The sequence below is a fragment of the Vigna angularis genome, chromosome 3 (assembly GCF_016808095.1).
Source record: "Vigna angularis cultivar LongXiaoDou No.4 chromosome 3, ASM1680809v1, whole genome shotgun sequence".
Taxonomy (NCBI): Eukaryota; Viridiplantae; Streptophyta; class Magnoliopsida; order Fabales; family Fabaceae; genus Vigna; species Vigna angularis.
Genome location: NC_068972.1, coordinates 16,387,337 through 16,403,089, shown reverse-complemented (window position 1 = coordinate 16,403,089; position 15,753 = coordinate 16,387,337). Strand labels below are relative to the sequence as shown.

The 15,753-nt window shown below is 32.3% G+C and overlaps 2 protein-coding genes across 6 annotated transcripts; one reads left to right on the top strand and one right to left on the bottom strand.

Annotated features, from left to right (window-relative positions):
• Positions 1-266: 266 nt before the first annotated feature.
• LOC108326247 (transcription factor PIF3) lies at positions 267-5,189 on the bottom strand. 4 transcript variants are annotated; one of them, XM_017559628.2, is made up of 9 exons: positions 4,572-5,189; positions 4,072-4,326; positions 2,746-3,961; positions 2,548-2,667; positions 2,382-2,447; positions 1,995-2,060; positions 1,398-1,916; positions 691-809; positions 267-608 (listed from the first exon to the last, which is right to left on the bottom strand). In XM_017559628.2, the coding sequence occupies exons 2-8, from the start codon at positions 4,155-4,157 to the stop codon at positions 702-704; spliced, it is 2,181 nt and encodes a 726-aa protein (XP_017415117.1). In that variant the 5' UTR covers positions 4,158-4,326; positions 4,572-5,189; the 3' UTR covers positions 267-608; positions 691-701. The 4 variants fall into 4 exon arrangements, with proteins under 4 accessions (XP_017415117.1, XP_017415118.1, XP_017415119.1 ...); XM_017559629.2 differs by having other exon boundaries at positions 4,072-4,287; XM_017559630.2 differs by having other exon boundaries at positions 2,548-2,652; positions 4,572-5,186.
• A 4,834-nt stretch (positions 5,190-10,023) lies between these two features.
• On the top strand, positions 10,024-13,802 carry LOC128196026 (uncharacterized). Of its 2 annotated transcripts, XM_052875536.1 has the most exons (4): positions 10,024-10,572; positions 11,536-11,649; positions 12,010-12,137; positions 13,377-13,802. In XM_052875536.1, exons 2-4 carry the CDS (start codon positions 11,553-11,555, stop codon positions 13,668-13,670), a joined length of 519 nt encoding a protein of 172 aa, XP_052731496.1. In that variant the 5' UTR covers positions 10,024-10,572; positions 11,536-11,552; the 3' UTR covers positions 13,671-13,802. The 2 variants fall into 2 exon arrangements, with proteins under 2 accessions (XP_052731496.1, XP_052731495.1); XM_052875535.1 differs by lacking the exon at positions 10,024-10,572 and having other exon boundaries at positions 11,516-11,649.
• Positions 13,803-15,753: the final 1,951 nt, after the last annotated feature.

The following is a 15,753-nucleotide window of genomic DNA, read 5'->3' as shown; positions in this document are numbered from 1 at the left end:
TTATAAGGTGCTTTCGCAATCATAAGCAGTTTCTCCTTCACTACGATGATGATGTATTAAAAATATATGCTTCTCCACCATCAATGGTAACTGGTATGGTAGGTGACAAATGAATATGATCGGAGACCAACCAATCTACAAATATAAATTTTCAAATAAATCTTTACGAACTGCTGAAATACTTAGAAGCACTAGAACAGTAATCTACATCTTAGTGCTCCTACTGTATCCATTTTCATTAATTTTGCAGGGCTAGGAGGGTGAGAAAATAGATGCCAAAGGCAAAAAACTATTATTTCATTAAACCAAAGAATCGTTATGATAGATATGATCAAACACTTGAATACATATATGTAAAAATATATCGAATTTCTATGCCAATTGATTGAACAGGTTGCTAAATGGATGTACAAATGAGTTGCACCTCTTAAGATATTACAAAATCCGTGCAATTTCGTAAGTCCGGAAATTAGGATTCAGTCAGCAGTTATTGTGATCGGGTTAACCTCAATGACTCTAAAGTATCCTGTATGGGGTAATCTGCAGGGAGATTAAGACTCACGTTTTCTAAAATTTCAATCAGGCACGGTATTATTGTGGATCATAACCTGCAAGAACAACTCAACAGTTAGTCTGTATGTGCCTTTGTCCACATGTATGCGCATAGTGATAGATACTCAGAAGATTTACCAGATATAACGTTATCTGCTGGGACAAGGATTAAGAGCTCCATTGTCATTAGCCCCAGAGGTATGACCGCTGTTATGAACCATAGCAGATTGCTCAAATCCAACAACAGCTGTTTCACTCTAGCATAACAAAATTGGAGAACACAGACATGAAGAGATGAGTAAAAGAATGGAAGCAGAATATTTTCATTGAAATGAAAATTAATCATGGGGATAGCGATGCTTTAATACTTGTTCTAGAAGACCGCGTAATTACTTTTCATTTCAACCTTTACCTTTTTACATGTTTCTTTCAGTTTCTAAAATTGAAAATGTTCATTCAAACGGTAAAATCTATAATTGTCAAAGTTGACATCCGGTGCACCTTCTTTATAGAAGTAATATTAATCAAATAACTAGAACAATTCATTTGGTGATTTCAGGTGACCTAGAATGACTAGTAACACAATGCACAAGGGCAGAAATAGAGTGCAATAGGCTTTTCACTTTTTAATTCTGTCCAGGGAAGCAAGTGCATAAGAAGATTTGGCAGAAATTTCTGAAGGATTTAATAATATTTGCAATCATAACTGAATACAATGTCATGGTATTGCTAATACTTTCATGCATGCCTGTTACAATTAAATCAACGAAGTAAACTCTTTGTGCTGAACCTGTATCATGAGATGCATTTATATAAAAGCTCTAGAAATCTGTCCGTAAACATACCTGTGTAGGCATCTGACTTGTTGAGTCACGGCCACCAGTGCTTTGCTTAACTAGTGGGCCAACGTTTGGCATTTGATCCTTTAAGCCAGATGCAGAAGCTGTATCCACGGTTTCAACAAGTCCTGACAATCCACAAGCATGTAGTCCCAGAGCTGATGAGTTCATGACAGGTCCTCCAGAAAACGGCAGCATGGGAGCTCGCGGCATTGGCATGGGATGTACTTGTCCAGGAAGCCCGAGCCTTGGAAGATTTGATCCGGCCATCTCATGTAAAGCAGTAGGTCCAGACATTTGGGCGACAGGGATATGATTTCCTTGCATCTGGGGCACCTGAATCATAGGGAATCTTGAAGATCCACCATTCATGTCGGGCATTCCCACCCCATAACCCATACCATATCCCATATGCATGCCAACACCCATAGGTGAAAATGGAGCCATATGTGGTGCATGCATGTGCTGCATTCCTGCAGGTAACATCATTGGAGGCATATATAAACCAGCTCCCATTGACATAATCTGCAAAGGAAGATATGAATCAAACTCTCACCACAAGTATATCATTTATCATCAGAAAATTTTAACCAAAGGCATTACTTGAACTTGGAGCTGAAGTGTTTTAAGATACTCGATGGCCTCGTCTAGCATTGAGGCTTTATCCACCTATTATAATAGATACGAAGTCAGAAAAACCAAAGTAAATGAGGAATCGAGTATCAAGTATGTAAGAATATGTATACAAAGTATTTAGTAGTCTATATTGAACTTCTCCGACTTTTATAACCAATATACTTAATAAAAGATCAAAGTTCATATTCAAATTGAGGATTTAAATCCTGTAAACAAAAATGCTTAACTTCAGGTTGGTTTTATAGGATATTAGGTTGTAACTTCTGATGATTTGATAAATCTTCCTCATTCCATGATCTTACAAAGTTTTTCAGGTGTCTAAAAAACTGAAAAAACAGATAAAGCCAAGCCAACCTTATTGCAATTTGGAATGAGTTCTTGCAACGCACGCATCTTCTCGTTGATTCTGTCCCTTCGCCTCTGTAGGCACAGATTATAATCAGAAATACCATAAAGTGAGACTCGAGGGAAAATGTATTTTACAATTAATGCTACACAGATACACATAGGTCTTGCTAACCCTTTCAGATAGGTTATGCACTTCAGCTGCACGGGTTCTCTTGGAACCTGTACCTCCACGCCCTCCAGATGCCTTTTTAACACCCGCTGATTCTTCTTCAGCATCCTTCATGTAAAATGTCTTCTTGATTATTTGAGGGGAATTAATAAGTAAACAATTAAACACATAAAACACTGTAAATACAAGACTTTAACTCACTTCACTGTGGCACTCAGAATCATCGGTGTCTTTTCTTTTTCGCTTCAAATTTTTATTTGGCTCATCTGAACCTCTATCAGCACCATTGCCAGAGCAAACAGAGGAAGAGGCTACTGCTGCCTCCATACTTTTTTCAGCAGTTGTCTGCCCTTTAGCACCACTGTCACCAAGAACTTGATCAGCAATTTGGTCAATCTTAGTGGAACTCTCATTACAAGCAGTCTCTGACTGCTTAGAAAGCACTGCATTCTGTTCAACAGCTTTCAACAGTGAAGTATTCAAATCTGTCTTGGATTGATCCACATTCTGCTGACAGTGCATAGTCAGTTCCTTCGGACATTCACCACTTGAATCAATAACAATTGATTCAGGAGGATTGCTGCTAGTTGCAGCTGCATCTTTATTCTTAATTTCCATACTGTCTGATCTTGCTGAAGACAAACCAGACTTCAAGCCAATGTTCTGAAGATTAGCTCTTACCTTTGCCGCAGGCCTAGCAAAATGGGAGAAATTCATTATGGTGGAACTGGAACCATTGCCAGGCAGAGGTGGCTCTTGCTTCTTCCCCTTTGGGCTAGAAAAATCACTTGAGGAAGATAGAAAATTGGTAATTTCGCCATAGGTGGCATCCTGGTTTGCATTACTAGTATTGTTATTTTCAGTTATATCTGATGTTCTGGATCTTGAAGATACAAAAGATGTTTGACAATGATGCAATGATGGAGGGTATAACTGATTGGTGCTAGCTTTGGGCTCGACAGTTCCAACCTGCTCAGCTGAAGAATCCTTGAAAGCATTCCCTTGTTCTTCAGAAGTTTTATGAGAATCCCTCAAAGCCATACTGCTATTACTTTTTTTATCCGATAGAGTAAAGCTAGTTGGGGCAGGGAGGAAATCAGAACCATAGTCATGTTGCAAGGAACCATCCATTGTTGGGTAATCAAACCAAGGTAACACATCTTCGTCTTGACAGAAATCAACTTCACGGGACGGCACCGACATTGAAATTTCATTCAATCCAGAGTCTAAATCTCTAAATTTTCCAATCCTGTTGGCACCATATCCTACATCTTTGTCTCTACCCTTGGGACTGTGAGATGGTAAGCAGTGAGATGGCAAACTCTTGCAAGATGGGCTCCTTCTAACTTTACTAGACTGACCCTGGCTAGAAATCTGACCATTCTCCCAAACTAGCTCAAAAAAATCATTCTCAGGTCTACACATCCAATTTCAAACCAAAAAACAGGGTTAAGAAAAAAAAAAGAATAAAATTAAAATTCAAACACATAAATAAAAACTTGCAACAGCCTATACTGATGAACTTACGAGGAACATTGATCAGATGCACGTGTGCTGTTATTCTCTGTACCAAGCTTTTCTCTGGCCAGACGGTATAACTCGTACAAAGGCATGATGATGATGATGAATCAATCGATCCGCGGAACCAAAGTACCAAAACTCAGAAAGGCCTTAAATCAAAATTAAGGCACTCAGACCCCTCAATGTTGCTTCCAACATACTCTAGTATATTAACTGGGAAACCTTTGGAATCCAAATGAGGTTGGAAGACATAGAAGAAACCTGACGTAAGCCAACCTAGTCTTACTATGCCATAATTATAAAAGAAAAAGAAACAAGCTTACACTAACATTACATCACAGCAGCAATAATTTACAAAACTAAAACCATTTTATTTTAATATCTCAAGTCCTTGTCAGGGAGAAACAAGACTTTAACACATAATTAAATTAATAAAACAGCATCAGTCAAAAAAAATAACTTAAACAACTTCAATGTATGTATATAAGTATATATCATGAACAAACCTTGCAAAGTATAGTAAGGAACTTTAAAAGATTCGAACTATTTGGGTTCTCTTTTTTTTTCCCTAATCAGCAGCATTCAGATTGGCAAATACAACCACCCAGTTGAGTTCCATCGACAATAGTGACACCGATTGTCGGCTGAGATCATGGAAACCCATGTAACCCCAATAATTTCAGGATGAAAGCCAGTGAAATCTTCTCAAATGGGCACCAAAAGAGATACGAAATTTTTGGAAAGCATTAGTTCCTCGAGAATAGATACCAACGAGGTATTCCTAATCCAAATGCAACAACACTACTATTTGAGTGGGAGTAATAATTCCCAATCTGCACAACCACTGGGTAGTATCAAAAAGTAAGCTTTGAGGCCTAAGAGACTGTGTCTGAGCTCGAAGAAAGAGAAGACTCAAAATTTCAGAAGACCCAAATGGACGCAGAAAGCGGCGAAAGATTTGCAGAGAGGCAATGCAGACGAAAACTGTGTCTAGCGGTGACACAAATGAGACAGACAGAAACATAAAGAGAGTGCGAAAGTCAGGGGTTTCTAAGTTCTAACCATGGTTTAGTCGCAAAGAAGATGTCGTGGTTTAAGTTTCTGGGACCCTTCCAAAACCACACGGTCACCTTCCTCTTAAGCGAGTGGATCACACGCTCCTCTTGTTTCTTAAAAATACTTAAATGCAATCTCTGGAGTGTTCTGGTGTTATTTTAACCAAATTAATAAAAAAAGTCTAAAAAATTTCGTCTAATTTTTGTTCTAATGAAATAACTAAAAACATATATTACTGTGTTATTGATTAAAATCCATTAAAAATATAAATATTATTTTGGTATAATTTGATAAACAATTAGCAAGACAAAAAATATTATTCAATGATGGGTAGGTTTGGCATGTTGTGACACCACATTAAGATAGGAGGAGTATTTGTCTGTCTGCGTGTCTGTATTCTGTGTACTTAGAAGGAAAGTATCATCTTCCATGTTTTGTGGTTTTGTATATATTATCTTAGCAAAATGTGGATGTGTATGAGTGCATCCATAATGCAACCAACAGAATCATATCCATATCATTATAACCTGTTTTGGCAATGACACTCTTTGAAGTAGATAATCATGAAAAATAACACTCAAATCAGATCCCCGTGCTTAATAAATTGAGGGTTAAAAGATTAACAAAGTCAATGACACTATCCAAATTGACAAAAAGTGCAATCTTTCTTGCCTTCGTTGTTGGAAAGACTCTGATTAATTGAGTGGTGGGTTCTGATTGCTCGCCACTGCAATGATGCCAGAAGAGGAGTGGTTCAATGTTTCTTTCAGTTTTTTTTTTTTTTAATTTGTTGTAAGGAAGGGGTTTAGAAGAATGATTTGAAATTGTAAGAGTTAAAGTGGTTTAATTAATGGCAGTTTTGTTAAAGAATTGAATTGAAAGGCTGATGTAGAATCTCATAAATTGGTAACCCTTGAGTTGGTTTCATTATATGTGGTCCCTTTATTTTCATAGATTGCATTAGTAATATAAACACTAATTAGATTGCGTGTAGGGACCACCTAAAGAGGTTATAAAAAGGATTTGAGATTTGTTTGTAGAAAATTAGAACAAAGAAAGAGGAAAGGGACGCCAAAAGTGGGAGTTAAGCGAAAACAGGATTAGTTATGGGTCAACGAGATAATCCACAAGGATTGGATGTTTCGTTGTCTTTTCAAATAAAATAAAATAAAAATTAAGTTCATTGTTGGTAAAAGAGGAGAGAAAAGAAAAAGTTTAAATATGGTTAGGGATAGATATATTTTTTAGTTCAATTCAATTATTTCTTTTATATGTGAAATGCCTCTTGTATAAACTATATTAATTTATTTAAAAAGTTAAAGTTTGAGAGTAAATATATTAAATTTCATACGAAAAAAAATTATAATTTTTTATGAAAATTGAATAATTAAAGTTTGAAAAAAACGTGAGCATTATGGTTTGAAATAGTTTTTATTATATGAGGAGACATGGTGAGTGAGCAACGTCCACTTGGAGCCTTCTTGACCTGGTTCGGGATTTGGCTCCATCCATGTGGACCTTCTATCTTTTTTTCTGGTGCATTGCATTTGCATTTCCAGATTGAATATTATTATTATGGTATTTAATTATCTGAAGGAGAAAACAGTGAGGGAGCGACAACCATGAGCAGTGCATGTGGGTTTCACGTGCGATGGTGAAATTCACGAGACAGACACGTTCTTTTCTTCTTTTCTCACTTTTGCTGTTTTTGGAAGTCACATAGAATCATGTGTGACTCCTTCCTTCGAAAAGAGGACACGATTTTGGTCCTCTCTGAACTGCAATAGCCACCTTAATTCGAGTAATGCGTGAGATGTTTTGTCATTATTGTTTTGCAGCTCTGCTCTGCAATTTGCAGCCGTCTATCTATCTATATAAGGTAAGACGCCACAGGTCATTCTGTCGTTACAACTTGGATTTCTTTCTTTCCAACCACGTAATCAATTTCTATTTTTTTTTCTTTTTTTATCTATTCCTTCCTTCATTTTTAAAAATAAGTTCACAAAATAAAATATAAAAATAGAATTTACTGATTTTTAAGTTTTGTATACAACAAAATAAAGAAAAATTAACCCTTTTTTTTCTTTACTCTTCCCTTCTTATCTTTTTCTCTCTTCCAAATAAACCATGAATATTGCTGATGCAACGTTTTGGAGCTATTATGCAGCATATAGATATTGGGAAGAGAATTGTAATGAGATTATAATGGTGTGTTTGGTCATTTTCACGAGGAAAGAACAAAAAAAATGTTAAAGCTATTATAGGTTGTTTGCTTGTTATGAAATATAGAATAATGCATGTGGGTGTGATTTTTCATGTAAACATTCCTAGTTTTACCCTTTTAAACTTATGTTTTTAAGTAAAGAGGTTTCCAAAAATATGCCTTTACCAGTCACAAAATTCAAGAAAAAAAAATGGTGATTGAATATGATATTAGTTTCTTTATAGATTAGAAACTTATTTTGACTAAAAAAATAAAGTAGTTACGATTAATTATTACTGATATACACAATATTTTAAGAATTGAAGTTCTTACACATACATGACATTCATCTTTTGACTGCGACAAAATATATCTGTAAGTTTTAAATCTTTGATATTTTCTATTACCTTTCTTTTTCGATTTGTTTGTATATTTAATTATGGTTAGTTCAACACTAAAAATAAAAATTAATTAATATGATTAAGATGACAAAAATATTTTCAATTAAAATACTTTTTGTACATAGTTAATTATGTATCATATTTATTATTTAATATATAATTAAAATAAATGTATTCGTTCAAAACTCTAATATTGTAAATGAATAAATGACACAAAAATAATGAATTTTAGAAACTTTTTTTGTTTGTTTTTGGATTACATTCAGATTATATGGTATTTTTTTTATTTTAAATTGTCTTTGGAATTTAACATCATCTTAAAATGAAATTTATTTAAATTTGAATTACAAAATAGTTGTAATTTTTTTAAATTTAAAAAAATTATAATTAAATGAACCAACCCGTTTAACTCATCAACCTATGATAGGTCAGACTGAATCAGACTAGATTACCCGTTTTGACAACATTAACCACTTAAAGTATATAGTATATTCTCACCTATATAAATATTTAAATATTATTTAGAAAGATTATGATTAGTTATTTTAGTGTAAAAGGTTAACAAATATATAAATACACATAAATATATAAAAAATTCACTCAATCTTTAACTACTTATATTATTATTATTACTACTACTATTATTATTATCTTAAACTCTTACTAATTTGAAATTATAATTTCTAAATAAAATTTATTTCTATTTTTGACAACTAATTAGAGTTTATTTTCAAAAATTTCACTTCGAAAATGAGACTTTATCTCTTCTACACCTTATCTAGAACTATTTTCCTTCTCTAATTAAGAAAAAAATGTTTAAGTAAAATATTAATATTTTAAATAAAAATAATATTAAAAGTAAATTGTTTAATAAAACATTAAAATAACAAATATATGATTACCTTATTTATACTAAACAATAAATATATTACTTAATAATATTAAGTTCCTAAAAATAATTATTTTTATTTGAAATAATTTTTGTTATCTTGCTAAATAATATTTTTTCATATTTTATATTAAAATAGTTATACGTAAAAAAGGGACAATTAAAACATTTAAGATATTTAAAATTTAATAAATATATTTCAGGAATAAAAAACTATGTAGGACCATATGGACTCAAAACATATTTAAATTTTATTGTGATTATTTATTAACTTTCACTTATCTAAAACCTTATATGTTTCCAACAGTCAATATTTTTTGAAATACACCTAATGCAACCTAATTTAATTTCTATTTTTTGTATGGTAACTTTTGCAAATATGTAATGAATATTCTTACCTCTCGGAACGAAGTTTCTTAGTTTTTCACCCTTACAAGTTTTGAATTCAATATTCTGAATGAGATTATTCAACCCTTATTTTTATCTTGACGTGTTCATTCAACTTTAAACATTATTCCACAACTATAATACCTTTACAAAACTCCCAACGTAACGTCAGAACTATAGTTCAAAGACTTAATTAGAAACTATCAAATAACTCAAAGACCTGTAAAATAAATTAAACAACAACAATAATAATAATAATAATAATAATAATAATAATAATAATAATAATAATAATAATATATACTCATGAATTTTCACATATGTAAATTGATTTCATGTTTGTTCTTTACTTAAAAGTTTTTTCTATTATATAGAAATTGTTAAAAATTGAATTTAAAAATATAATTCAATTTCATAAAATCAGTATGTAAGATAAAGTTTGTAGTTACTTTAAATTGATTTTATAATTAATTGATATAAGATTTTCAATATCATTTTTACATTAAGGTATATACATCTTATGTATGAAATTAAATATTAATAGGTGATCCCATAACAAGTAAAATCATATATCCAACAATTAATAAATTTCATTAAAAAAAATAATAAGTCATACAAACTTTAATATTATGTTAAAAAGTAGATTTAAGCCTAATTCAATTTAACAAAATTGATTTATAATATAATATTTTCAATTAGGTATATATTCAAAATTAATATATCACGTGAGACTTCTAATAATAAAACTTAATCCAACTCTTTATGTGTCGTTTAATGTTCTAATACTTTGATTGATTAACATCTGATTACTTAGAAATATGCATTATCAACACTTCCAAATATAGCAAAAGCATTCAGACAGTTTTGTTTTTTCTAACTAGTTAACTCCACTTGAAGGTGTAATAACAAGTGGTACTATTATTTTATGATAGTATAATTTGATGATTAAATAAATAATTTTCTTTTTGTAAAGACTAAAATTTTAAAGTACTAAATATTGTTTTATGCATGGTTCACTACAATAAAATCGTATATTACCGAAGGTTTATTACCGAGGGCCATTTGCCCTTCGGTAATGTCTGCTTACCGAGGGTCGTTTGCCCTTCGGTAATGTCTGCTTGATATTCGAACCACATCTTCATTTAGCCATTCTCTGGAGAGATCCACCCGCACACATTTCTTTTTCTCTCGAAGCTTCCCTCGTCTTCGATCCATATTTCAAGTTCCTTCGCCTCAGATCTTAATCCGCCCAGCCATGGTTAGTCTCTAGATCTTCATTCTCTTGTACATTTCTCCCTTACCTCGGCCTAATCCACCAAAGAATCCATTTTTCACCGATTGTTCTATCTTTTGCCCGATTAAAACCGCTGTTCATTCCATTCCATCTATTCAATCGTTGAATCCTTTCTCTCCACCGATCAAAACATCCCAAATCCCTAACCCTAGAATTTGCACCGATCAAACCATTCAATCTAGGGTTTGCCTTCGTTTTCCGTCATCCGTTCTTCTTCTTCTTCGATTAGCTCGATCTGTGCCAGTTTCCAAGGTTCCTCGTCGATCCGCCTCGATCTGTAAGCATTACTTTTCTCTAATGATTTTATTTTTCATAAACATTGCCTTTATTTCCTTCCTTCATGGTGGCCAAATATCAGTTGTTGTGTTTTGTTTTTTGTATGAAATATCCAGTAGCATTGTTATTCTTTTTTTGTTATTCTTTTTCTGTGTGGAAAGAAGTTTGGGAAAATACGCTCAATTTACTATTTGAGAATCCCTGCATGACAAATATGATACATCAGCTTCCCTGTCTATTTGAATACAAAATAAAAATCCTTACATATATATTCACGAACAAAAATATAACAAACTTTAATTGTTCAAATATAAAAAATCCTAGGAAGCAATTGGGATGATGAAAGGGGGATGATGTTGACAGGTTTGGGAGATGAAAGGGAGATGATGAAGTCAGTGAGTATGGATTTCTAGGAAGGTTTGAACTTGCCATAACAAATGATGTTGACGGAGATTTTACCTGTGAGAAGAGGTGCTCTGTGGAATTGGAACTTCAGTTGGGGCTCTGACTCAGTGAGTTTGCTGGCTGAACTGAAAGGAAGAATTGAAACAACCAGAAATAAACATAGGAGAAAGCTTAAAGATGTAAGAGAGGCCATTTGTTTATGTTGTCTAAGAAAAAAGTGAAATGCTGTTGGTGAATTGCTATGAAAGAGGGAAGTGTTGGCGGATATATATAGTGGGAGGGGTGAAATAAAATGAGGGAGATGGTGTGAGTGGACTGAATGAGGTGATAATGCGTTTGCGATTTGGTAGTGAAATTGAAGGGGATTGATTTGTAGGTTTGCATTAACCGAGTGGTAAGGTTGGTGGAGACAGAGGATAGCCAGCTAAGGGGAGAGTTGGCACGGATAATAACAACACGAGATGGCGACATGAGGACAAATCCCGTGTACCCTCAAACTCTTTGGCACATAACAGAAATCAAGGGGAGGGACCCTCACATATACAATGTTTCAATGCAGAAACTATCTCTCCAAAAATGATTGTCTTTCTTGCTTCGACACTGCCTCCACCCAAATCCGCAACTGCTCCAAAGCCAATGGCGCCAGAGTTATCTACAACGATTGCTTCCTCAGGTATCTATCTGTCTATTCATTCAAATATATTTAAATTCACTTTGATTTTGCTGTTTGAAATTCTCAAAATCTGACAAGGTTCACAGAGGTATGTAAATGTGGAAAGTTTTCACTTGCATGCAACGCTTGGTATAAATTAGTTCCTGCTTAATGTTTTTTCAAATAGAAATAATGACAAGCTACCAAAAGCAGTATCAGATTGCGTTTTGTTCGAAGCAATTTAATCTTCGACAATTTTTCTGCATTTGATGTAGTATACTGCACAACACAACCCTTTTATTTGTTATTATCAATTATTTTATTCTGAAAAGTCGTATCTATATCATTTATTTCAAAATCTAAACTTGTGTTCCGTTGCAGGTGACATACTGGGAGCAACTGAGTTAAGAGGACCAGTTAACTACAAATATAATGATTTGAAAGCTGGAACTAAAAATTTCAGTGCTGAAAATAAACTTGGAGAAGGAGGTTTTGGTGCTGTATACAAGGTGAATTTTATGTTGTGTATATTTTAATAACATAATTGCAAGCATCCTAATGACAATGATTAATGTGTAAGATTTTTTTAAAAGCTGTCAAAATATTCTCTTTTATTTGAAGTTTTTGTTTATGTTTGCAATTAATAAACAAATAATCATTTTCCTAATGTCCTTTACAAGTTTTTAAAAGTATACAATAAAGATTTGATAATTTTTTAAAATAAATTAAAAAAAGAAAGAAAAATGTCTTCAAAAAATAAATATAAATACAAAACCTAACAAAGAAATACTTAAAGCTACAGTTACATAAACTGAAGATCTCTTTCACTGATTTGCCAATCATATATTTGGAATAATAGGGTACTCTAAAAAATGGAAAAATTGTTGCCATAAAGAAATTAGTGTTGGGATTAAATGCAATTGGATGCATCTCTGTTCCGGAATCTAAAAGCCTTGGATTAAATGCAATTGGAAGAACAATACTTCTTTTTCCCATGATTTGAAAAGTCCACACATCTTTTCACTTTTGATCAATTATTGATGTGGTTGAACGTTTATCTTAATTGCTTTTTTGCATGAATAATTGGAAGCATTGTACCGTAAATATCAATTCCAACCGTAATTGTTTTGATTGGCATGGTTATAGATAGATGTACATGATTCATAAGTCAAAATTAACCTGTCAAATACTAAATGAGTTGATTTATATAAATGATTTTTTCCTTTATATTAACCTGTCAAAATTAACGTTTCAAGTTGGCTTTATATTCCTTTATTGCTATTTTTTCCAATAAATCTCTTAATTATTTGATTGATTAAATATTAGTGAATATAATATTTAAGTTAATTAGATTTTTCCAGTAAGATCGAGTTTGATTATTGCACAGATAAAGAGATGAGATATGAGTGTATAAATCAAATTTTGTATTTGATTTTATCAAATATAGATAGCGTTTTGTGAATTTTGATAGGAGTATAAAGTTTGATTATTGCACATATCTTACCCATCATATTTGCTAATTATGTGGGCATAAAGCTATTTGTGTCTTGTTTATTTTTCAATACTAAAGTCTTGCATCATAAATTTCAATTATATTCTCTACCAATCTTTTATGATTCTGCATCTTAACTGATTTTTCTGATCATACTTTCTTGTCAACCATCATAATTGAGTGTTTGGTTATGGGTAATTGATCAGAAAATTGCATCTTCTCATCTTGCAGAAGTAACCGTTTTACTTATGTTCAGAACAGAACAAGATTTGTGTCTTTGGGTGCTGTGAGCAATGATTTAGTTGAAGAGAGTGTGGAAGGTGATGACCTAAGGAGCAGAATCTTGAGGCTAAGGCTCCCCAAGCGAAGCGCCACAAACATTCTTCAGAAGTGGGTCCTTCAAGGGAATCCTGTTACGCTCTCTCAGCTTCGAGATATTTCCAAAGAGCTTCGAAGATCACAAGGGAAAGTAGTGCAATTGCTGTTTGTTTTGTCATATCATGCAGTATGTATTAGATTCGTTTGGTTAATTGTAGGTGTAGTGCATTAGGAATTCAATTTTACACGTTGCTATTATTCGGTCAAATTGACCTGTGTGCTTAAGCTGGTCGGTGAACTTGTTCTAATGCATTCACAAATTGTGTTTTTTTAATTGGATAAGTGCAGATTTTTCAGAGAAATAAATGAGTTGTTATAGTGAATTGGAATTTGTCTTGTGATAAGTGAGCTGTCATAGAGAAATAAAGAGAAATAAATGAGCTATTATGTGATACTGTCTTTCGGTAATTACCGAAGGCTTCTGTCCTTCGGTAATTACCGAAGGCTTCTGTCCTTCGGTAATTACCGAAGGCTTCTGTCCTTCGGTAATTACCGAGGGCCGTAGGCCGTCGGTAATGGTTAGCGACAACATGTTTACCGACGGTCTAATAGCCGTCGCTAATCCCTCGGTAAATTGTCATTATCGACGGCTTTTGGATGTTACCGAAGGATTCTGGCCTTCGGTAATGCCCTCTTTTTTTGTAGTGGTTGGGGTATAGCATATGCTTGTTGGGAAACAAAGAAATTCCCTCCACTGTGTGATAGCAGTGGCAGGGTGTGAAGAAAAAGAGAGGATAATGTTAAAAAATGGTTAGCTGTTACATTATTAAAGAACAGGACGTACCCGGGGACGGATCTATTTGATGCAATTTGAAACATATAAATTTTAATAATAGAAAAATAAATAAATCTGTGTGTTTTGGTATCAAGTTTGCTAAATTATATAGGTAGATCATTTATTGTACATTTAAAATATTATCCATTTTAAAAATTAAAATTCTGTCATGATTCTATTTTTAAAAAGTATTTCAAAAAATAAAAAATAAAAAGAATATTTCAACTGTGCTTAATTTTCGACTTCAAAATTATATACAACTATTGAATATGTAGAATTAATTTGGAGTTTGGTTGGAGTTTTAATTGCAGAATATAGCATAACACAAAAATAAGTATGTTGTGAGTGTATTTGGTAGATTTCACGTAACATTTATTTATTTTTGAGTCAGATTATAGCACTTATAACTGGAACCAATTTTTATATGCTCCTTTACAGATTGCACATGACCCCTATACCTAGAATTAAGATGCATCTACTTTTTTTCTGAGAATGTTAAATTGCTGCATGCGCAGAAATATAGATAGAAGAGCGACGTATATTCAATAATGTTTTTTTTAATATAGTTTAAGTCTATCTTAAATTTATTAACATACCAAATGTTTACTAATGTTATTTACATACTAAATTCAACAGTTTTATCAAATAAATTTTAAATTTAACTAAATTTCACAAAAATGACAAATAATACATTGAAATTTAAACTTACTTCTATATATATTATAATCTCTGGCTATATATTTAACTTATCAAAGATCTTTAACATATTCTCATACACCAAATACTGAATATCTCCAATATGAAAATAAATATTTATAATTATTTCGTAACAAATAATATATAGGTTCAACTAATAGTGTTAAAATGATCAACTTAATCAATTAACTCGTCAGATGGTGAATTTAAAATAGACCAACTCAAATTCGTCTTAATTTATGATTAACCAAAAAAAATTACAATATGATTCGATCCATCATAAGTTAGAGATTTAATAGATTGACTTGTTTAAATATATTTTATTATTCAGGAAGAACTCACATACATTCAACGAGACCTACATCATTATACATATGAAATTGACCATTTCTACCATTCACTTTGGATGTGTATAAATATTTTTAGTATATAAATCCTTAGAAAACTAAACAATATAAAATTTATTTTTTTAGCTACACAATATATATTTATATATTCTAATTTAATTATATTTTTATTGAAGTGTAATTTGGAACTAATAAAAGTGAATCTGTAAGGTTAAATTAAAAATAAACTCGCTTTTTGATTAGTTTAACTTTATCAGTCTTGTTATCATGCAACTGTGATACAAAGAATATATGTTATGGAACAATAGTTTCTATACGCATTAATAAAACAGAATTACAATTGTATAACCTTATTAGACAGAGATTTAGTTCGTGTTTAGGATAAATAGCATTAAAGACGGTTGGTCGGTTGTGTAACTACAGCAGTAATTTTACGA